This window comes from Leptopilina boulardi, unplaced genomic scaffold (assembly GCF_019393585.1).
Source record: "Leptopilina boulardi isolate dan_hultmark-lab unplaced genomic scaffold, ZJU_Lbou_2.1 LbouV2_297, whole genome shotgun sequence".
Lineage (NCBI taxonomy): Eukaryota > Metazoa > Arthropoda > Insecta > Hymenoptera > Figitidae > Leptopilina > Leptopilina boulardi.
In genome coordinates, this window is record NW_026137859.1 from 282,739 (window position 1) to 308,499 (window position 25,761).

Sequence of the window (25,761 nt, forward strand, 5' to 3'; positions counted from 1 at the left end):
TGCTTTGCGAATTGCAGTTTGCATTCCGGCAACAAACTGTTCAGGAGAAAGAAGTTTTTCTTGTCTAAAAAGAGTAAAAAATTATCACAGATCATCATTATCGCAGGAAAAGTTAAACTCTCTAGCTCTTCTATCCATCGAATCAAATCTCATAAAATCAATTGATTATGATGAACTTATAGATGACTTTGCAAATAAAAAATCACGTAAACAATTAATGTAGAATCGTTACGTATATTTCTGAAGTCATTTTAAACTGTCAATAACTGTGTCATTGAATTACAATATTTTTATATGTAAAGAATGTTAAATATTTTTATAAAAAATTAAATAAACAATTACAAATAAAAATTATGCATACGTATTATTAGACCTAATAAAAATGTTACTTTATATCATATATTTTATTGCATGTATGTTTGGACTATTTTCATCATGTATATGCATCTTCTCCCTTTAAACGCTGCCCACAAGTGGGCGGCAAAATTTGGTAGCTTACACTAAAATTGTTTGTAAATCCGGCGCTGGTTTTTAAAGTCATTATGAGACTACGAGTGAGAATATTCTGTGAATTAAATTTTATATAAATAAAATAAAATGCAACTTGTTTTTCGAGAAAGTTGTTTAATTTGAAAAATTATTAACTAATTTTTTTCTCATTCGTGATTCATTCCTTTATTCATATGCTTAATATTGTCAGAAAATAAATTGGCTTTAAACAATATAAATTCTTCCCCGCAAATAACGAATAACTATTAATATTAATTATACATTAAGTGCATGAGTTTATTTAAAAACTTTGAAAAATGCTTTTCAAATCTTCATTTAAAATAAATTAGAAGCTCATAAGATTTTTGTTTTTATTATATTATTATTCATTATATTAGCTTAACAATTTTAACCTTTAAAAATATATGTTGAGATATTAAATATCCCGTGAATATCCTAAGAATATCCCACGGACATCCTGAGGATATTCCATGGATATCCTGCGATATAATATCCAATAGATATTTTGTGGATGTCTTAGGGATATCCTATGGATGTCCTGTTGATGTCCCACAGACCAGCGGTTTGGATATCCTAGGGATATCCCAAGATATCCTGGAGACCATTCTAGGATATCGACCATTGATATGGATATCCTATGGATATCCTTTTGTTATGAGGGTTGAATGTTGTTATTCACTACCAAGTTTTTGTAGTAGGTATTATGTTACTATCGTATTGACGTGTACATAACAATACACTTTAATCTGAATAAGTCAAGAGTAATTAATTTTATTTAACAAGAAGACACAATCTGATTTGAATCATATTATTTTACCTAGTGAGGATGGTAATTTTAATTTATCATCGTAACTACAATATTAAATTCAAAACAAAATTACCATCCTCACTAGATATTTTCTAAAGTTGTTAATATTGACGTTGAAAAGTCGTGTGCATGGTTTCTGAATTGAGTGGAATTGGGTCTCTCTGTAGCTCAATTGGTAGCTTGCAATTGGTAGCTCAATTGATATCCTAGGGATATCCTTTTGTTATGAGGGTTAGAATAAAAATGGAGTGAAATTATGTTTTACATTTATACATGTTATATGAGATCCTGATCAATTGTCCGGATGTATGTATGTGTGTGGATCCCTTTTTTGTTTAGAAGATAACTTTAACAGGTTTTAATGGATTTAGATAAAATTTGGTAGGTTCATTTATCATATTAATATCTCAAATCTGACCAAAGGATTTTAAAAAATACCAAAAAATTTTATCGTCTTTTTTCCAAAAATTTTTTTTTAATCGAAAAAATTTTTAAATAGAAAAATTTAATGTTATATAATAATAAAATTGTATTCCTTACGTCAAGACAAATCGATCGGTATATATAAAGTATAGTTTTAATTTAAATTTAAAGAATTAATGAAAGTTAAAAAATCAAAAATTCACATTTTGGCTATAAAATTTTGTGATTATTTAAATTTAAGTTTATAGATGAAATAATTGTATTCCTTACATGAAAACGAATCGATTGGTATATTTAAAATTTACATTTGAGGTAAATTTAATAAAGTAATGAAAGTTAAAAAATAGAAAATACACATTTTAGCTGAAAAATTTTATATTTATTTAAATTCAAGTTTAAATATAAAATAATTGTATTCCTTGCATTAAAACGAATCGATATAATTGTAAATAATTATATATTATTTTTCATTAATATTTAGAAATCTCGGTTAAATTATGAATTTTTGATTTTTTAATTTCCATTAATTCTTTAAATTTAACTCAAATGTATAGGTACTCAAATGTTTATATTATTATATTATTTTTGTATGTTTATTTCAATGTTAATGCTTTTTCCACGAGGAAGCAAATTTTTTTGCTGATCGTAAAGAGGAAGTTCATGTAATGAACATCTGAATTTACAACTTGTTTAAAATTATTAAAATACTAAATAAGTTATCATAAAATGATCACAAAAAAAATTCCATGAGGAAGCAAAGTGTTCATGAAATTAACACAAAAAGTTCATACTTCAACTTGGCAGCGGTTTTTTTTAAAACATTTTTTAGAATTTACTAAAAGTTGATATTCAGCAGATTTCGGAGTCGCTGAATTTGAAATTATTTTTTAAAATTCGTTGGTAAACAGATATGCAGTAGAAACTGCAAAATTTTAGTAACCAGAAATTGTTTAAATACTTATACTGAAAATTTTTGGTGTAGTAGCCAAATAAACTAGTACAGTATTCTCATACTTGTTAATTGTTTTTAGTAATTGAAGCTCCTGATCAAAAAAGTTATAATTTTCTGACGCTCGAATTAGCTGGCCACTGAGACGAAAGATATTTTATTTAAAACTTAAACAATTATTATTAATTGTACACGAAGAGAAGAGTTATAGTGCATTCGACTATTGCGCGTTTAGTAAAAAAAATTGAGTTATGAGAAATGAACATTCAGTATAGGTTACTATACAGCGTTCAGTTTTTTCGTGTTGATTGTAATAAACAAAGTAGTAGTTTAAAACTTAATTTTCCACAATTGTTTAAATAATTCAATTTTTTTTATCAATCTGATACTTTTGAATTTTCTAAAAGATATACAGTGCGAATTATTAACTGTGGCTCAGCATAATTCTTACTGTATATCTTTTAGAAAATCCAGAAGTATTAAATTGATAAAAAAATTGAATTGTTTAAACAATTGTGAAAAATTAAGTTTTAAATTTAAGATACTTTTGCAGTTATATACAGTAGAACTACTTGCAAAATTAAGGGCGAAAAGCAACTTTGTAAATACATTTAAATACTAGTTTAGAAATAGCAACAATAATTTGTTTAAACAATTTTTGTTGAGATTTTTTTAAAAAAACTGTTATTTATCGCACTTCATGTTAATAAAAGTTATAGAATTAAAAAAAACATCATTTTCCAGATATTTTTAACAACAGTTTTACAATAACGATATATATATTGTTTAAACAAATTGCGAATGATCTAAAAATACAATTAATAATATTTGTTTAGGTTGTAAATAAAAAATCTTGCAACAAATACTATAAAAAAATATTAATAAACATTTTCTAACAATTTTTCCCTGATTTTGCATTTTTGGGGATTTCGGGGCTCCTCAAAAAATAGTTATTATTAAAAAATTCATAAATAAATTATTGGATCTTATTCCTTAAACATTTATCAAGAAAAATAGAGTAGTCTGATAAAAAAATATTCATTTTTCATCATTTCATAGCTAATCTACAAAAAAACGTTTTTTTCCCATGCAAAATACATGTAAAAATTCAAGTGCTTTGAGGCACCATTAAATATTTATTTAAAAAAAATAAAAAAATTGGTATCTCTTATTTTTTGATGCTTAACAAAATGAGGTTTACGAACTTAAACATTCGTAAATTTGGTTTTTAAAGATCACCCTAATATATATGGGCGTATTTCCAGGTATGTTTTAAAATAAAAAATTTTTAAAATCATATCCAAATTAAAAAAAACTTAATTTGTTTATAAAAAATTGTTATTTTTTTAATAAAAAATAAAAAAATATTTTTTTGTTAACATTATTGAAAAGTAAAAGAAAAACTGAAACTTTTCTTCTCTTATCAAAAATTGAAAAAATCATTTTTTTTTTTTTTGAGTTATCAGACATTGAAAATAGTTCTACATTGAATTGATGGACGGACGCCACGAAAATGGCCAAAATAGCCATTTAAACTAATTGTAAGATTATAAAAAATCCTGACGTGATGGGCCATTTTCGAGGTTGGATTCGGATTGAAAGTGAAAAAATGTACAAAAATCAAATCACTGAATTTCCACCTGATGTATAGGTAAAAAATGATGCACTTTCGGTGCTAGTGTCAGAAAAAAATATTTTCAACTCAGGGGCCAGCTAATACGAGCGTCTGATAATCATAAGCGGTTTTTCGACAAGGACACTCATACTTCAAAGTTTCATTTAAAGCACATGTAGGTACCTATTATTTAAATATATTTGTAATATTTTTTGTAAATATCTCGCTTACCTCAAATTACACACAATTGATTCATATTTTTTTAGAGGGTCTACTATAAAAAAAATTAAATTTTTGTTAATAACGTTTTAGGCTAAAAGGCTACCCAAAAAAATGCAATACGATCATTTTCAAGAAAAAATTTTTTTGGTCCTTTTCTCACAATCAAACGCAGTCACAGATAATATTTACAATGAACTTTTACGGGACTCAAACAGAAAATTCTTGACGCACATTGGTCTTGTCAACAAATTCCAATCGTTAATAAATTTTACAGATAAGGATTTTCTAATTTTCAAGAGAATAATAATCAATCAGCAAAACTTAGTCTTGCTTACATATTGGATCAGACTCAAATAACTACAACTTGAATTCTAAAATCGCTATAATTGAAATTAAATTTTATTTCACTAAAACAAATTTTCAATAAATTTAAACAATTTATTTTTATCATTAACTTATAATCAATGTCATGAAAATAATATAAAATTACCTCGTTACGTGGATTGACCGATGGTTGCTGAATAAATTCCGAATTTATACTCAATGATTTATTAACATCCGTATTTACAATTTGTGACAATAATGGATTAGAGTCGTCTTTGGGTACATCTTGATTAGATAACTGTTGATTGCCTTCAAAAACATCAGTCACCAACTCTGAACTGTTATTTTCTATTTTATCCAGTCCAAATGTTTGTGAAACATCCTGTTAATATGATAAATAAAAAAAATTACAAATTTAAGTAAAACTCCTTTATATTGTTAAAAAAATAATTTTTTGTAAAAATCTTTCATAACACGAAACAAGTAGTCTGATAACTATAAATATAAATTATCAGGGTTGACATAAAAATATTATTTTGTTCTTCCCTGACGTTTTCTTGATTTCAAGTCCAAATTAAATTTTTTTTCCCTGACCCTAATGAAAATATTTCAAGATGTTTTCAATAACAGGCCTCGGATTGTACTTTTTCGACTTTTTTTTATTTTTTAAAATTGAATTATTAAAAAATATATATTATCTTAAATTGTTTATAAAATCAATTATTTTTATTAATTTAAAACAAACTCTTCGAAAATTACATGATTTAAAACAGTTTTCAATTGAAAATTAACTATAATTCAATTATTGTCTAAAGTTTTTAAAAAAATTTCACCAATTCAAAATGAAAGTTTTAATTAATAATCTCCTGAAATTAAATTATTATTTCGAAAAATTTTAACTCAAACTCTTATAAAATACAATTATTTCTTAATTTTCTATTCAAACTTCTTTGTTGAATAATTTAATTTTGATAATTTTAATCAAGATTTTCGAAAATTTAATTATTTAAAATATTTTTCAATTAAAAAAAATACAAAAATTTTAATTAAAAATCTTCTGAAATACATTTAGTTCAAAAAATTTTAACTATTGCTCTTCCAAAACTCAATTTTTTAAAAAAAATTTTAACTGAATTTCTTTTTCAACTAATTATTTCCAATAAATTTAACCCTTAACTGGCAAAATTTTGCGTTCGAACGTAAATGGCACAACGGGTCTGCTGGACCAGACGTATTCAAACATGTAATGTACAGCCGGTATTGAGTATTTTTGCACAAAAATTTAATCTGAGGTAACTTATGAAGTGTTTTTTAAAATTTAATTAGTTTAACAGGGATTAATTTATTTTAAGTTAGTTAAAAAAATTGTGAAAAATAAAAAGTGTTTTTACTTAAAAATTCATGAGTTATTTAAATTTTAGTATTATGACTTAAAAATTTAAGGTTATATTCTAGATGTATTATTCTTTAAGGAAAAAATTTCCTTAAAAGCAGGACTTGTAAAAAAAGTATTTATTTTGCAGAATAAAATGTGGCTGTTTAGGTTAAAATTAAAAATTTATAATTATTAATGTTTGAAGCTAATTTATTTTTTTGCATCGAATTAGTAGTATCAAAAATCTTACAAAATTGTTAAAAATATGTCAAATTAATATATTAAAATTATATAATAATAAAATGCTTGGTCTGTCCTTCTGTCCTAACTTGAAGTTGGCCTTTTCTGATTTCACATGTTTTTTTGAATAGTAATCTTATGACGTGTCAAATTTTGACAATTCTTTTTCTCATTTTTGCCAAAGTTGTATAATTGTGTTTCCAAATTTCGGAATAAGTTTTTTTAAAATTACAAATTCCAAAATTCAATTCACGAAGCTGAAATACACAACGTTTACGAACGAAATTTTTTTAAAAGTTGTATATTGATTCAAAAATTGTATACAAATACAAAAAATTTATGATGAGAAAAAAGATGCGCCAGGAAATTTCCTACAAGATAGTAATTTGACAAAAATTAATTTTTAAGGTACTATGGGCCAACGAATACCTACTAAATATTAATTATAAAAACACAGGCCTCGAATCAACTTAAAGACACAAAAAAGTCGTTTTAGTCGATTTATATTCCAAAAAAAAGTGGATTTGTTTTTTATTTTAACAAAAATATTTTAAAGATTTTTAAATAAAAATTTTTTTTTTTAATAATAATCCTTTTCGAAGGGTTAAAGTTGAAATCTTTAGAAATTTCAAATAGAAATAATTCAATTTTAGATGCTTTTAAATTCAAATTATTGAAAATTCAATTAATTTTGAATTCAAATTTTTGAGAATAATTAAATTTTTTTTGATTTTAAATTTGAAAAATAATTGAATTTCAATTCATTGTGAATTGAAAATTTTGGGAAATAATTGAATTTTAATTGAAATTTTGGAGAATAATTTAATTTAAGTTCATTTTTGATTGAAAATTTGGATAATTAATTTTGAATAGAAATTTTAGAAAATAATTGAATTTTATTTAATTTAAATTGAAAACTTGGTAAATAATTAAATTTTAAATTGAAAATTTTGGATAATTATTGAATTTTAATTGATTTTGAATTAAAATTTCGGGTAATAATTGAATTTTAGTTTATTTTGAATTGAAATTTTTAAAAATTAATTCAATTTTATTGTGATATTTTTTTAATTTCTAAACAATTGTAAAATTTCATAAAAATTTTAATTGAAAAATAATTTTGATATAATTGAATTTGTGATGTATTTCATTAAAATTATTGAAAATAATTAATTTAGTGAAGAATCATTTTAGTTCAAAATTTGTTAAATAATTGAATTGAAGGAGATCTGAAGAAGATCTACATTTTATACTAAAAAAAAATGTATTTTATTTACATTGTTTTTCAAATGTAAAAAAAAAGTCGCATTTTATTAAAATAAGTCGATAAAAGTCGGAAAAATTCGTATAATCCGAGGCCTGTAAACATATAATTTTCATTATTATCATTTAACATGTAATAATATTCTAATAAATTAAATTATTATTGATAATATTAATCTTTAATTTCTTTATAACTAATAATTAAATACTCAATTTGGTGCGCTTGCGCGCGTTTAATTTTGCTAGTATTTGAATAATGTGCATAAATCAGACTTGGAAAATTTTCTTTTTTTTATGTAACTTTAAATTATTTATCAAAGCTTGTTCTAAAACTAAATTGAAATCGTAAAAATTTGTCTCAGTTTAATTCGGTGGTTTAAAGAGAAAATTTTTTAAAAATATTTCTGTGAAACATTCTTATTAAGGAATAAATAAATTTGATTAAATTTCTAATAACAAATTGCTAAGGATAATAAAATATTTATAAACTAATTTTTATTGAAAATAAAAAAATGGACTTTTTAGACATTTCGTGTAATGTTAACCGAATTAAAAAAATTATAATTTTAGTAGCATTTATAGAAATTTGATATTTTTACAGTACTTTTCATAAAATTCCCTGATTTTTTCCTAATTTCCCTGACCATGGATACATTACATTTTCATTTATATCTCGAATAGTATAAGACATAAAAAAATAATTTTATTTAAATTGTTAGGTCTTACTGATTAGTACAGGATCTCTATGAAAAAAGTGATCATTTGGTAGATAATATGTATATGTTTCCAACTCGAGATTTTTTAAGCTGTGCTGTTGAAAAATTATGCAAGCTCTGTTAAACCAGTTAAAAAGAAAGTTGAAATGGCTCTAAGAAGAGGGGAGATAATTTTTTTTCAAAATTGATTTCGAGTTTTCAAATTCACAAAAGATGTTGTAACTTGAAAACATATTGATGGATTTTGATCTTTCTTTTTTTGAACTGGGTTAACCTTTTTTAAACTAATTTAAACATGTGATTCTTTTATTTATAAAGTTATAAATAATATTAAAAAATTAATAATAATATTTTTAAAATTATTAATTTTTGATAAAAGTAATTTTTATGTGAGAATGAATCCGTTATCAGAAGTCTTGTAAAATTTTTGGCTATTATTTTTTGCCCAATATTTTAAAAAAATTTAATGACACCTATAGATATTTATTTCTAGTTTTGTAGAGTTTTTCAAGACGAATTTTTTGATCATTTCAATTATGACTAAAAGAAAAAAAAATTTCAATAAAATTGGAGATGTAAATGCAAAATGACTTTTGATTCAGAGCAGAATACCTCATATATTATCCAAAATGAAATAAAAAAAAACTTAAGTATGTTCTTTAGAAATTTTAAATTGAAATCAAAATTTTGATTTGCGTTTTTGAAAATAAATCATTGAAATGATTTATCAAATGAAAGTACAAATGTAATTTACAAGTACTGAAAGTTTTAGCTTCGGATCACCAGTGGTTCATGTTTTAAAGTAGACACAAATTTTTTTACATTAATTGTTAGTATCAAAACCTCGTAGAAGATAGGTAACATTGATTAAAAGAAAAAATAACTATACCTGTTCATCGGTAGACGCAGAATAACTATCATTTCTTCCTTTGTTGAACAACTTATGAGCTTTTGCCTTCAATTCTTTTGGATGTGGAGTGTTCTGTCGGACGAAAGGAGTCTGCAATATGAATAATATTGTCATTTTATAAGATTTGCATCAAAATTAAATAAAATCAATAAGATGCAGAAAAAGACAGTTTTTTTTCTATCCTTCCAACGTATATATACTTTGCATCTTTCAAACATTGTCTTTTTCAATCCACGAATATACGAGGCATTTCATATGAAAAAACGGGGTCATGTCATCAATTTTTCTCAACATTTGGAAAAATGTTTTTTAAGTGACAAATTGGTCTACTAAATTTGAATAAATTTTTAAAAATATTTTTGCAAATATTTGCATTGAAAATTTTTAACAATGTTTTTCACAAAAAAGATCTTAAAATTTTACTCAAAAATTATTAAACGGAAAAAATTGAATTAATTTATTCAAAAAATAAAATTTGTTTTTAATTTTGAAACACGTAAAATTTTAAAGGTGGCAATATATTTTGTCTTGAAGAAAGAAATTGTTATCCACATAATATTTATTAACTTAATATTGAGCTTATTAATGCTTATTAATATAGTTTTTTGAAGGATATGTTACATATTTAATTAATGATTAAAATGATTTATTTTTATATTTAATATCGACGCCTCCCGTTGATAAAATTGTATTTCAATTGTCAAATCTATATAATCGTAACTTGAAGCTCAATTTAATATGAATATAGCTAATTTTCAGAATAATAAAATCCTATCTGAAAATTCAGTTCAATATAATTGTGTCTCAAATTTTAATACGTAATATAATTCTTATTTAAGTCTCATTTGTTTGTTTTCTGTAAAAAAAAATTTTACATAAAACATTAGGTTTGAAATTGGTATTAAATAAATAAGCTTAACATATAAAAAATATTAATAGTTAATTTTAATTTAAAGTACACTGAATTTTTTAAATTAAATAAATTGCTTTGTAAATAAAATACAATATAAAATTATTTATGAATAAGTAAATTATTCCTTTATAAAATTTATTAATTCAATTTAATTTTTTAAACTTATTATTCCTGAGAATTTAAATTTACTTTAGTCAACAATGCGTAGAAATTCTTTGGATTGGTAACTACTTTAATTTGCAATTTATCTGGTAAGTATTAATAAAATTATTTAAAAAATTTAATTAAATTAAATTTAAATTAATTTTAAAATAAATTAATTATTAAATTATTAATTAATAATAATTTAAATATTCAATTTATTCAGTATTCAATCAAATCCATATGTTTACTTTACGAAAACTCAAATCAGTATTATATAGAATTATTATGAGATACAATTATTGAGGAAATAAATCTAAAAAATATTTCAGATGAATAAGGCGTTTTTTATTTGCTATCGCAAATATTAATATAACTGAATCATGCATAGGTTTTATCTTTTCCTTTTCTTATTAAATATTTGTAGATGTATTTATTATTTTTTTTAAAAGATTTTTCGCTTTTTAATCAACTGAAGGGGTTTTATTCTTTTTTTGTTGTTCGGTTGATTAAATTTTATTACAAACAAATTGATATAATATCATAATACATAATATTCTCACCTCTTTATCACTATCTGGTAGTTCATCTGTGAATTTTACGGAATGCGTTCTCGACGTTTCTTTTTCTTGCCAACCTTCATCGTCACTACTGACAATTTCTCTCATTTCATTTCTAGATACTGTGTCTTTCATTCCTGATAAAATCCCAAGCTTCACGTTATCTGTAAAATATTAACAGTTAATTATAGTCAAAAGCTTATTATTATTATTATTATTAGTATTATTATTATTATTCTTCTTATTATTATTATACAGAAAATTATTAAAATTAAATTATTCAAGAAAGAATTTTAGATACAAAATTTATAAATAATTGTATTTCAGAATTTGAGTTAAAATTTTTAGAAATAATAATTGAATTTCAGGAGATTATTAATTGAAACTTTCATTTTTAATTTCCATTAAACAACCAATAAAATTTAGCAAAATGAACTAGCTTCACATTTTAAGCAAAACAATGGGGTCATTAACCCCCATTAAATATAAAAATATTCATATTATTATTTTACCATGATGTGCTTCTACTTGACAATCCATCTGAGGTAAAAGAAAACAAGTAAGAACCTCTTGCTTTGAATCTTCGTCTATGTCTGTCTGAAAAGTCAACATAGGTTGTGCCTGATTTTCACTCAACCAAACCGCTTTCAGGTTAAGATTGATTAGTGAATATGGCAAATACTGCAATCTGTAAATTCATTAATATGTTAATTGTTTTCATTATTTTTAAACAATTCAAATATTTAATTTAAAATAAATTAATAGTATATTAAGCAACAAGGGGCCCAAGGCAGCCATTGATTACATTAATGTTTTTACAGGGTGTCTACTATTTTTCAGTTTTTGAATTCCCGGTTATTTCCCGGTTTAAGATATAAAAGTTTTTTCTCACTACAAGTATATTGAGAAGCAAATAATACCTTTAATAGTAATGTATAACTGATAATTTAATACTAATCACAATAAATAAGTTTAAAACAAAATTTTAAAGAATAAATAAATAAATAAATTTTTAATAAAATTTTTGTTTATAAAATAAAATAACACTATCTTATAAAGAACACTCACAATCCTTAATTTTGTAAAAAATAACATTTTTCAAAATAAAGACTGAAAAATTCATTTTCGTTTGAAAAAATTAAAATTTTGGTCAAAAAAAAAAATTTGAAAACTAAGTACTAATCGATGAGAAATTTTCCAAAATAAATTCATATTTAGCGTACCAAAATACATTTAAAATTTGTTACCCGGTTTGTGATATAAATATCCTTTTCCTAATATTTTGCATATAAATTGTGAAATTAACAAAAGTTTTTTGTAATTCAAAAAAATTATCACTATAACAAATAAATGTTTGACACCAGATTTTTGTTCAGGTCATAAAAAATGCATAATGCATAATGCATAAAAAAGAGTATAGTCTGGTTTCTGGATTAGATACAAAGCAAAAAATGTAACCAATGATTGCCTATATTTTCAGACGCTTTTTTTCAAAAAAAAAAAAAAAAAAATTCAAATTATATCAATTTTTTTGTGAAAATTAAAAAGTCATATGTAAAACTAGGTTACTATACCTTATTTGGCTAATAATATGAAAGAATATGTATAATTATAATAAAATAAAATGTACACTAAAATAGTAATATTCATCACTTACAGAAAGTAACTATTAAGCTATTATGGATTTACGTTTAATATTTTTTCATTAGAGACACGAATATAAAAATTTACCTGTTTCCGGATACATCTAATACATGAAGAGCAACACATTGACCGACCTCATTTGGAAGGAACTGTAATTTATTATCTCTTAGAGATAAAACACCAAGTTTTTTTAAATTTCCTGCGAAATTACAAAAAAATTGTCATACAATTATTTTGCATTAATAATTATGAATTTAACCCATTAACGCACAAATGTCCAAAATTTTTACCTTAACATTCCGTCCGCGATCATGAAATTGAAAGTTCTTACAATTATTCGTACAATTATTTTATCCACCAATAGAATATGTTAGATAACTTAAAAAATGTTTTTGGTTCAAAAAAAGTGATTTTTTTAGGTTTTCTTTATTTTACCCGCCATATTGGATTTCCTGGTGGACCAATCTCTATTTTGACTTCAAAATCTGAAAGAGCGACCCCCAATCCCTCCCTAGAAGCCACTGCGTCATTAAAATATTTGGTCTTTTAATGTTTTAATTCTTACATTAAAGTTAAGGTAAAAATTTTGGACATTTTGACGTTAATGGGTTAATATAACAATTTTAAACTATATATATATAAATTACCAATTTCACGAGGAACTGACTGTAGACTATTTCTGTCCACATTAAGATTATTTAAATTTAAAAGATTTCCTATCGATAGTGGCAATGACAGTAAAAAATTTTCTGTGAGAATTAATTCCTGCAAATTTTTACACCTAAAATAAAAACAATAAAAATTAATATTAAATGAAATTTTATATAGCACATTATTTCTGTTTTCGAAAATTAAAAATAATTTTATGATTATATATTTATATATAATTATAAATTATAATTGTATAATATATATACGGGCTTTGCCTGTATTTTTTTTGCAATATTTTTGAATATTTTTTTTCAATAAATAAATAATGATTTTTACCTTCCAATATTTGAATTTAATACCGATAATCTATTTTGATCAATTTTCAGAATAGTTAGATGTTTTAATTCACCTAACCCATCGGGTAATTTTTCAATAACATTTTGAGATAAATGGAGATCTGTCAATAACTCTAGACCACTTATTTCTTCTGGCAAATCTTCTAGCCGATTTTCTGAGACATCTAAGCATACAAGAGTTTTTAATTCACCAATTTCCACAGGCAAATGTTGCAATTGATTATGATCCAACCACAATTCCTGAAGCTCTGGTAATTTTCCAATATGCGCTGGCTGCAATTAATAATTTATCATATATAATTTTAGATTTTTCAAAATAATTGAGCATCAAGTGATTTTTGATTTGAAATTTTTGGTAATTTTATTTGCTGATTTTTAAAAATTTTAAACAATTATTTATTGAATTTCATAAACTTTTTAATTGATAAATAGTTCAAGATAATTGAATTTGTAAACTTTTCTTAAATATTTATTTTTTATTACAAAATTTATTTTATTTACTTCAAACTTTTTATACCTAAAAGAAGGGGTCACGGTGCGCCAGAAGGAGGTTTAAATAAAAATGAATTGGCACTTAAAAATTCTTTTTGATTATGGTTCTAAGATGAATAAAAAACTTTTCTCAATAGGTTTTAAAATCAGCTCACGTGCCGAATTTAAAACAAATTGAGTTTTAAATATTTAAAAATAGTATTTTATGAGGAACCAGAATTTATTTAATGTATACTTATATGCGTATAGATAATAGATGTTTTAGATTTGGGTTCATATAAATTCATTAACAATGAAGTTATTTTCTTGTTTCGTTTTTATATTTATGCATTAAGAGTGTCGAACGGTATCTGAAATTCTTTGGCACGAAGAGAGCTTTAATTATCGCTCTGAACGTGAAATAGTATTGATTTTAAAATACTTTTTTCTCGAAACACGAACACTTTTAACAAAATCAGCCAAAATCCTCATCTTATAAATTTCCTAAATCCAAAAGACTGTACGAATCCTTAGAAAAACATGGTTGCAAAACAAAAAGTAGAAAAGTAATCTAATAACAGCTGCGACTTTGTGCGCCCTGCATGCTGCTACCATCTGACGGCGGCAGGAGGTAATAAACCTGTCATTATATTACTTTTCGTTTTGCAATCGTGTTTTTGTATGGATTCGCATAATCTTTCGGATTTAGGAAATTTATATAAGCTCTAGCTTCTTTTGTAAAAAGTGTCTGTCTTTCGAGAAGAAAGTATTTTAAAATCAATGTTTATCATTTTCACGTTTAGTGCCGTTTTTATAGAGCGATAATTAAAGGTCTCTTCTTGCCAAAAAATTTCAGAGACCATTCGACTCTCTTAAATAAATTTTGTCACTCTTAAAATCGTTCTTTTAACATTATAATTTAATTTTTTTAAATCGGACACAAACACTACAGCAATATAATTATTTATATGTAAAATTGAAAATAAGTAATTATTTTATCATTTATTACAGTATTTATAAGATTAAATAAATTCTGATTCCCCATAAAACACTGTTTTTATATAAAAATTCAATTTTATTTAAATCGGGCACGTAAACTAATTTTAAAAACTATTGAGAAATGTTTTTTATTCATCTAAGAATCATAATCAAAAAGAATTTTTAAGTGCCAATTCATTTTTATTTAAACCACCTTCTGGCGCAACGTAGGGTATTAAGGGGTTACACCATTTTGATCCGACCAAAAAATACGCTTTTCAACAATTTTTATTGAAGAATAGAATTTTTTTAAGAAAATTAAAATACATTAGGGTATTATACTACTCTTGAACTGAAAAAAAATTTTTTTTTTCAAAAATGTCGGTCTGACAGATATGTCGGAGTGCTTTAAAAATGTATCGCCGTGTGGTGGGCACTATAACTTAGTCCAAATTTGAGCCAAATCAAAATAAAAAAAAGTATTAGTTTCTGCAGCTCAAAATCTAGCGAAATACGTATCCGTTTTAAAAAAATGCATTTTTCGCAAAATAGCATCGATTTGAAGGAAAAAGTGCTTATTTTTGCCTAAATTTTGTTACTTAAAGTTGTCTAGAAAATTTAAATATTATTATTTCAAAAAATCCGTACGTATTTCGCTAGATAATTATATCACAAACAAAATAAAAAAAAATTGGACACATATCTTCAATTCACACACAACAAAAAAAGGCAAAAAAAAAATTACGTAATATATAATGTTCTGCAGTTAATGTAAAATGTATAAATGAATGGAAAATGAATAAAATTACCAAAAAGCCCATCTGAAAAGCTGTATATTTCTAGATATGACAGGAGCCCCGTAACTGCTTAATTACTCTAAATTTTAGAAGACAATTTCACCTAGTTAAAATTACTAATATTTGTAGTTGAAATAATTGTCATGTGGTTTTCAATGGCTTTACAACATTTTAATAGTTAAAACTACTGTTAAAAATTGTTATTTTTAGGATTTGAATAGATGAAAGAAACATTTCTTATTAATTGCAGAAAAAAATTTCATTTACTGTTTTCATGTAGTTAAAAAAAGATAATAACTACTAAAAGTAGTAAATTTGACTACAATGGATAGTTAAATTAACTGCATAGTGACAAGAATGTCCTCAAATATCATGCAAGCCATCCTAACGTGCGTGCGTAGTTAGATGGTTAAGTTGTCGGCTATAATTAAGAATGTTAGGGTCGTGCGTTCAATCCCCAGCCGTTTAGGGATTTTTCTCTGTTAGGTATATAAAAAATTAAATATTATAAGGCATATATAAACGAAAGTAGTATGGGAGAGGATGAAAAAATGGATCTCAATACTAATATTAATAATAATAATTTTACTACTTTGAATAGTTTTTTCTTACTAAATTTTACAGTTCATTTAACTGTTTCAACATAGTTGTCACAACTACTTTTTGTTAATAGGCGCCTCCTGGAACTATGAAAATTAGTTACTGCAACCTAATGAAATGTTAATGTAACTGACAAAAAATCATTGAAATAACTTCTTTATTTGGTTAAATTTACTGTAAAAGTGGTAATTTTTACTATAGTTTACAGATAATCTGACAATTTTTACATAGTTGTTTTAACTAATGTTTGTTCATAGGCGCCTCTTGAAATTAGGAGAAATAGTTAAAAATTAGTCAAATTTACCATGAATTTTTTTGAGTTCATTTTTTCTCATTATTAGGACATACTATAGATATATTTTGAAGGATTTCACTACAGCTATAAATGCAATGAAATTAGAACGAATTTTTGAAAATTGGATCTGACGAAGCTTACTATTTGAATTACATTATACAAAATACAAATTCCTTATAGCAGGCTTCGCACTCATTAGTCAGTAAAAAAATAGTATCAAAAAGTAGCCTGAAAAGTTAAAAAAGTAGAAAAAAAGTAGCCTACGGAAAAAATTAAAAATATGTGTAGTTTATATGGGGCATTCTATTTTAAAATTATACCCCTAGTAAACAATTGACAATATAAGACATTTTTTAAATAATTATTTCTCCCATTTAATTAAATCCAATTACTTTTGCAATGAGTGGTTTCGAAAGAGAAATTTCTAAACTTTATTATTGTAAAAAAATGTTTTTAAAAAAACGTTTAATTAGCATAAAAAATTTAGTTTGAAGGTTAAACTTATAAATATCTCAAAACACGTTGTCTCCGATTTTGACAAAATCTGTGTCAAAAGAAAGCTTAAATATTCTATTTTTTATTTCCGTAAAGTTTATAATGGACATTTTCGAGGATTTCGAGAAATTAATTAAAATTCTCAGACGTTTCAAAGGTTAAAAAGGGTTGACATTTGCATGAATAGAGAACCATTTCTTTAAGAGCATTTGAACCTTCGTGACGTCACAAATCATGGCGCATGACACGCAAACTTCTCAGGTATGTGAAAAGCACAATTTTGAATATTTTTTAAAAAAACCTTTTGGAAAATGTTCAGAATAACATAGACTCTGTCTGTTATGTGCGGAAAATTCAAAATTTTGCGTTTAAAACGTTTTTTAAACAATGTTTAAGTTGGTTGTCACAAGTAAGGAAAAATACACGAATTGCTTATATGTAGGCCATTTTTGGAAAGACCAGGATAAAAATTGGAAAATTCTTATGTAATTTATCAAATATTTAAAATAATTTTATTATAAATAATAATAATAATTAAAATTGTTTATTACTAATTAAACAATAAATTGTTGTTGTTTATTTACTTTTTTTTTTAAAAAAAACATACAAAAATGCAGTTTTTTCCTAATTTGGAAATTTACCAATTTAAAAATTGTAAAACGTAATATTTAAAAATTGAATTAGTTTTCAATTTTTTAAATCAATAATTATTCTTTTTTATTAAATAAACACATAAATTGCATTTTTCAAAAAGCACTTTTAAAAAAGCAGTTTTTGGAGAAATTTCAAATTACTTATCTCAATGTTGTAAAAAATAATGGCTAAAAAGCAGATTATTCTTCAATTTTTTAAATAAATAATTATTGTTTTTCATATAAATTTTTCAAAAAGTACATATAAAAAAGCAATTTTTTGAGAATTTTTTAAATTATTCATCTCAATGTTGTAAAAAAGGTTGAAAATTCAATCATTTTTCAATTTTTTAAATAAAAAACAATAATTATTTAGTTGAAAAATTGAAAAATAAATTGGTTTTTTGGCCTTTATTTTTTACAAAATTGAGATGAATAATTTAGAAAGCTGTTAAAAAATGCTTTTTTATATGTGCTTTTTGAAAAAAGTAAATAAACAACAACAATTTATTGTTTAATTAGTATTAAACAATTTTAATTATTATTATTATTTATAATAAAATTAATTTAAATATTTGATAAATTACATAAGAATTTTCCAATTTTTATCCTGGTCTTTCCAAAAATGGCCTACATATAAGCAATTCGTGTATTTTTCCTTACTGGTAACAACCAACTTAAACATTGTTTAAAAAACGTTTTAAACGCAAAATTTTGAATTTTCCGCACATAACAGACAGAGTCTATGTTATTCTGGACATTTTCCAAAAGGTTTTTTTAAAAAATATTCAAAATTGTGCTTTTCACATACCTGAGAAGTTTGCGTGTCATGCGCCATGATTTGTGACGTCACGAAGGTGCAAATTCTCTTAAGAGCGGATTTTGTTTTTTAAATTTAATTTCCATTAACCTTACATTATTACATCACTTGACATTAGAGAAAAAAAATATTGTAAACAATAAATATATTGATCTTTAGCTATTTGCAATTAAAATTTTTTCAAATTTAAAAAAATTATTAAGATTAAATTAAGGGGTATAATTTTAAAATAGAATGCCCCATATATTAAATAGTATTTAATTTAAAAAAATTAAATTTCAACACTTAATTTACATAATAATTTGCATAATACTTAGTTTTTAAGGTATTAAAATTAAAATTATACCATAAAAGTAAAGAATTTTCGAACATTTAAATGGCAATAGAGGTAATTACAAATTTTTGGCTCAATCCATTATATTTTATATCAAAAGTCGTTAAGGCCTAATTTTTTAAAAAATAGATACTTTCCGAAATGATTCTGGATGATATTTAGAGAACGAAATAAAAACAATTAAGTCAAAATTTTTATTATTTATCTTGAAATATGAGTTTAAAATGGAGAAGATATGGAAAACTCACTTTTTCAGCAATTAGAAAGATTATTAAAAATATAGACAACTCTTTTAAAATGTACAATGTATTACTGACTCTTGTTCAGAATTAATTAATTTATTATCTTTTATTGATTACACAGCCTCAGAAAAAAAATTAATTTTGTCCGGCGAAATAGACTAGTCATTCTTACGTCTTATTGTTAGTTCTTAGAGATAATCGCAAAAATCTGATAAAAATCCTGAATTAGGGACAAAGACAATTTTTTGCCGAAACACTACGATATTGTATTTCCATGTACATTGTACTTTTTTCCACTGAATTCGAATTCAAAGTCAGAATTGAGAGATTAGCTTAAATTTTGGAGATAATGCCAAAAAACTGATTTTTAGTTTTTTTTTGAATTTTTTGTTTATTGAGTTTTTTTCAATTATCTCAAAACATTTCAGCAAATCTAACAATTCTAACTTTGAATTTGGAATCAGCGGATAAAAAAACATGGAATTACTCTATCACAGTGTCATACAAAAATTTTTTCACTTTTTGATTTTTTTTCTTTTTTAAGCAGTTTTTTGAGTTTATATCAAAAATAAGAGCCAACTTTTAAATTCTGAGCCCGGATTCGGATTCAGCGACCCAAAATACGTAAGAATGACTAGATTTTGAGAGGTAGGCTATTTTTTTTAAAATTGATGGATTTACTTCAAACTTGGTATCTAGGGGTTTTTTGGGTCGCTGATGACAAATTTGAAGTTAGGTTTTTAAAATTTAAAATGGCGGCTCCAATATGGCGGACGAATTTTGTAAAAATTGATGGATTTACTTCAAACTTGGTATCTAGAGTATCACTGTAATCTCCCAAATTTTCAGGGAATTGATCCCGATGCGAGTCTAAGTAATGCAACTTTATGCTCATTAAGCATCCTAACTTACCAAAGTTTTTAATCATATCACTAACTATTTGCTCCCAATTTTCACTCTTGTGATTACCCAGAAAATTTTAGACAACTGCTTTGAAACTAAGCCATGCGGCTTTTTCCTTTTTATTCGTCTTGGTGATAAATTGCTCATCTTTTAAAAATTTTGCGAATACGTGGTCCGTCGAAAACCCCTTCTTTTAGTTTCGCATCAGAGATTTCTGGAAACTTTTGTTCCAGGATTTGAAACAGTTTCCTTTTTTATCTACGGCTTTGACAAACTGTTTAATTGCTCCTAGTTTCGTGTGTAAGGGCGGAATTATCACCTTTGAAGGGTCGATTAGGGGATTTTCTATTATATTTTTTGAATCTGGTTCGAAAGAATTCCTTTTTGGCCATTGTTTTTTAATGTAGTGATTTGCTCGATCTCTACTGTCCCACAAACACAGGAAACATGGTGTTTTTGTAAAATCTGATTGTTGTCCAAGTAGTATGGTTAAAATCTTGAAATCTCCACAAATTTGCCATTTGTTTTCTCGGTATCTAATTTTATCCAAAACTAGTTTCATATATTCATAGTTTTCTTTCATTTCCGTTGAATGCGCTATTGGAATTAGGGCATAAATATTAGTATTATGTAGTAGTACTACTTTTAAACTTCTTTTCGAAGAGTCAATAAATAGTCTCCAATTTTCATCTTTGTATATATTTGGTTTTAATTTATTCATGAGTCCGACAACATCTGAACAATATACCAACGACGGATTTTCATCTTTTGTAAAATATTGTCGGAATTCTTTTTCTCTGTCTTGATAAAAGCTAGCTGTTGTGCCTTTTGATAACAAGTTTTTCTTCTTTAACACTGATGCTAGGTGTTCTGCACAATCCTTCGGTAATTTTAATTCTCTAATGAGATTGCTAAGTTCTTCTTGATTAAATGTTTGTGGAATCTTTATCTCCTGTTCATCATACGGAAGGTAATAGTCGTCCTCATCATCGGTTCTCATGTCGTTATTTTCAAAATCTAGAACATCTTCAGTTGAACTGTCAATTTGCAAGATTTTGGGAGAGGAAGGTGGATTGCATGAAATTTTTGGTTTTTTTACAGTTGAGACGTTGGCATACAATATGTTTTTTTTATTTTTGTTATATCCTTGCACATTGGATATTGCACATTGTTATAAAAAATTAAAGAAATATTTTGAAGAATTTTTTAAAATTATTTAGGATTCACTAATTCGACGTGTGAGATACTATTTTTTAAAAAAATATAAATAAAACAGACTTTGTAACCTAATATTTTTTTTATAGTTTTATGACTAACAGATGTAATTTTTGAAGGTAGAAACTCTTGGACTTTCGTGGGAAAGTGATAAGATAGGAAAAAAACCCCAGCAGTCAACAGATTTAATGGCTGTATTCTTATCTATATTGAATTTTCCAAATTTCAAAGTGCATCCCACGAGTGTAGACTACTGAAAGTACTTTGTCTCGTTATCAGTTCCAAAAGGAAGACAACAATTTACACTAAAGACATGAGACGTAGTTTAGATAAAACAGATGTTTTCCCATGAAGAATTGATACAAAATTTACAAAAAATTAAAAGGAAAAAGAACATAAAATCTAATAAAATAACGCAGAACGTTACAATTTCTAGTTTTTTATTTATCTAGTTTATTTTTATTTAGATATTTATTTTTATCTAGTGTTTTTATTTTCTTCTAATTTTTAGAAAATTTTAAAATCTTTAAGTTTTTAATTAATATTTATTTAGCCATATTTGAAATTTAAAGAACTGTTTTAATACCAATTTTTCACAGTTTTTCATAAATTTAAATGGGTTAGAGTAACCGCAAGATATTCAGCACTTTATAGATCCAATTTTTGTGTGATATTTAAAATTACTTAAAACCATATACAGGTTTTGAACTCATTAGTCGGCAAAAAAATAACAAAAAGTTGTCTAAGTAGTGGGAAAGTAGCTTTAGTAGCCTAAGGTTGAAATAAGTAGCCAAAAAGTAGCGAAGCCTGTTATAGTAATATTTTGTTTTAATTAAATGTCCACACTTGGTATTGAAAAAAATGTAAAAAAAGTATATTAAAAAATTTCCTGAAGATTGATATCTTATAAATAATAAAATATATTTAAATATTCCCTATAAGTGAAACTCTGTACTCTATTTGCAAGTAGAATGCGTTCTGTCAATTTTGTTTGCAAGTGGACAGAAAAGTATTTTACGCCCACTTACCCTACCTTCGGGCGGGAATGTGTTACTTTGCGCCCGCATTAAGTTCCCGAAATGACATACATTCCGTGCAGGTAGGACAAAAAAATATTTACTATTTACCGTTTGTCATACACCAAGAGTGTGTAATTATGCGCATAAAGCAAGGTTGGGTTACAAAGAAAATTGGTTTGCAAAAATGGTTACGTACCAATAAGAGCGTTACAATCAACAGAAATAAAGTCAACTTGTATAATAATAATAAGAAAGATAAAGTGAAAACGAGAAAAAAAATTATTTGTGAAGAATACAGTACAATTTAGGTAAGTGTCGGGTGTCGGGACCACAACATTTGATAAGTGTCGGATTGCCCCTTGAGTTGTGGTGGGGCGGCAGACAGTGCCGTATCACGGTGTCTTCTAATGCTTATTCATCTATAATGTATAATTCTTCTCGGATATAAAAGATTAAATAATAATTTAATATATAATTAGATTAAAATTCAGTTTACCTACTTCAAATTCATAATTAAAAACATTATTTTTATTTTATTAAAGTCCATATTTAAAAACTTTTTTATACGGCGCTGGTTTTTGATGCGCACGCAAAAAGTAGGAGAAAGGCACCCGACACTTACCAAGATTATGCGCGTTCCACACTTAACCTTTTGGCGAGGGGCCGTTCACTCTCGAATCAGTAGTTTTTAATGCTTGAAATCAACATTTAGATAACTCTACATAATTCACATTTTAATGAAATCATGTTCTTATTTCTGAAATAAGAATAATTGAATGCGAATCATTTTTATATATTAGAATCATTTAGATTAAAAAGGAATCACTGTGTGAAGAAAATTTAAGTATGCTTAAGAAGTGAATCAAGCTGTTTAATCTGGGAATCAAGCCACTAAGGTGCGAGTCACCAAGTTTTGAAGCGAATCAGTTTATTTACGAAGCGAGTCAAGGCAAGCAAAAAGTAATCACATCGCCAATGTAAGATATAGACGAGTTAGGGTGCAGTCCCATGTGAGCAGAAAACCGAAAGCAGAAAACGCTTTTCATGAGAGTGTAAAGGACAGAAGATAGCGCGCTATCCTTCACACTCTCAAGAAAAGCGTTTTCTGCTTTTAGTAATTCTGCTCACATGCGACTGCACCCTTAAACGACAATGAAATCTATTGTGGACTTAGCCTTACATAGCATGCTTTATTTATATCTAAATAAATATAAACGTGTTTGTTTAATATCCTCCTATTTCATTATGTAAATTAAAAGACAGGAATAATTATTCAATTAAAATATTTGAAAAGAAAAACAAATTAAAAAATAGATTTAGACTGGTGGTTTAAATTGAAAATTATAAATAAAATTTAACAGAATATAAAAAATTAAAAGATTATTTACAATTGGGTAATATTTTTAATTTAGAAAAATCATTAACTAAAATTAATAAATTTTTCAAATTATAATATAAAATCGCGAAATTGCCCTCAATTTATAGTTTTATTTTACATTAAAAAATTAATGTGTGAAATTATAAAAAAATGTATAAATTGATATAAATAATGCAGTTACTAATATGTAAATATAAATAAATAAAATATAACAATTATTTACATATTAATAATGTTTGTTATAATATATAAGGTAATTATAATAAAGAAATAAGAAAATTTATTTCTACACAAGTTATTATAAAATGACTCTGAATCGCAATGAATTACTGAGAATCAATTTAAATCACTGCGAATCAATGTGAATCTTTGCGAATAAATGTGAATCACTGCGAATCAATGTGAATCACTACGAATCAATGTGAATCACTGCTACTTATGGCGATTAGTGTTAAGCAGAGAGTAGAAACGCTCTTCGATACACATTTATTCTGGAATCATCAAACTAAAGTATGGATTGTTAAATAAACTTATTTATAACAGAAATCACGGGGCGCATGAATATCCCATAAAAACCATTAGCTAGAACTTTCATTGGTAAGAATTTTATTTGCCAGAATTTCTTGTTAGACGAATTTTCATTTTTCGAATTAGTATTTGAGTTACTTTCTTTGTAAACGAAATTTTATTTAACATAATTTTTAAATAACGAATTTTTATTTGACATAATTTTTATTTTAACGAATTTCTTTTTATCCACCTTTTATTTAAAAGTCTTATAATTTTACTCAATTTTAATTTATCAGAATTCTCATTTAACAGAATTTTAGTTATTCGAATTGTTTAATGTCAGAATTTTTAATTTATCGAATGTCCATGTGTCAGAATTTTTATTTACACGAATTTTTATTTAATAGAATTCCCAAAACAGAGAATTTTCATTTGACAGAAATTACAAATGGCCGAACAAGCAAGCGACAGAAAGATTTCGGCGCCAATTTTAAAATAAACCAATCACAATTTTCTTAATAATTTCTGATTGGTCCATTTTAAAAACTGCGCCGAAATCTTTCTGACGTTTGTTTGTTCGGCCATTTGTAATTTCTATCAAATGAAAATTCGCTGTTTTAGAAATTCTATCAAATAAAAATTTGTGTAAATAAAAATTCTGACACATGGAGATTCGATAAATTAAAAATTGTGACATTAAACAATTCGAATAATTAAAATTCTGATAAATTAAAATTGAGTAAAATTATAATACTTTTAAATAAAAGGTGGATAAAAAGAAATTCGTTAAAATAAAAATTATGTCAAATAAAAATTCGGTATTTAAAAATTATGTTAAATAAAATTTCGTTTACAAAGAAAGTAACTCAAATACTAATTCGAAAAATTAAAATTCGTCTAAAAAAAAATTCTGGCATATAAAATTCTTACAAATGAAAGTTCTAGCTAATGATTTTTATGGGATATTCATGCGCCCCGAAATCACTTGAAATAGCTAGTATTTTTTTGAAATCACTAAATAACTATTGAGGTTATTCGAGAGTGAACGGCCCCTCGCCTTTTGGAGAGCCTACACGACGCGACGTGCTCCCTTCAGTGACTCTGCGTATAGGGGAAGTGAGTGTTTCTCAGTTAAATGCTTCTCGCTTTAAATCATCGTTAATATAAAAAGTAAATTAGTATTCTTATAACAACAATTAAATCATATGTTAAATTTAAAAGATTTAATATGTTTCAGAAAATTTTGTGAATTTGAATTAAGTGATTATTTATTTTAACCAATTATTAACTATTATAATAAATTAACTATATTCATACCGATTTATTTTTGTATTTAAAAAAAATAACATTTTCTTCTATCAAGTAACATTAACTTAATAGAATAATTTCATTTTAAAATTTAAATGTAAAAATAAAAATAATTTATGTCGAAATGTAATATTTTTTCTGAAA

General features: G+C 25.1%; 1 protein-coding gene across 5 annotated transcripts in view; it reads right to left on the bottom strand.

The window, feature by feature from the left end:
- Positions 1–25,761, bottom strand: part of LOC127282312 (protein lap4) — a 132,788-nt gene that overhangs the window by 83,739 nt on the left and 23,288 nt on the right. For all 5 annotated transcript variants that reach the window (XM_051306481.1, XM_051306480.1, XM_051306482.1 and 2 more), the window contains exons 6-12: positions 13,601–13,893; positions 13,261–13,394; positions 12,701–12,812; positions 11,482–11,657; positions 10,973–11,133; positions 9,335–9,445; positions 5,018–5,233 (exon numbers count right to left, since the gene is read on the bottom strand). In XM_051306481.1, coding sequence (XP_051162438.1) covers positions 5,018–5,233; positions 9,335–9,445; positions 10,973–11,133; positions 11,482–11,657; positions 12,701–12,812; positions 13,261–13,394; positions 13,601–13,893 — 1,203 coding nt within the window. The remainder of the gene's footprint in view (positions 1–5,017; positions 5,234–9,334; positions 9,446–10,972; positions 11,134–11,481; positions 11,658–12,700; positions 12,813–13,260; positions 13,395–13,600; positions 13,894–25,761) is intronic.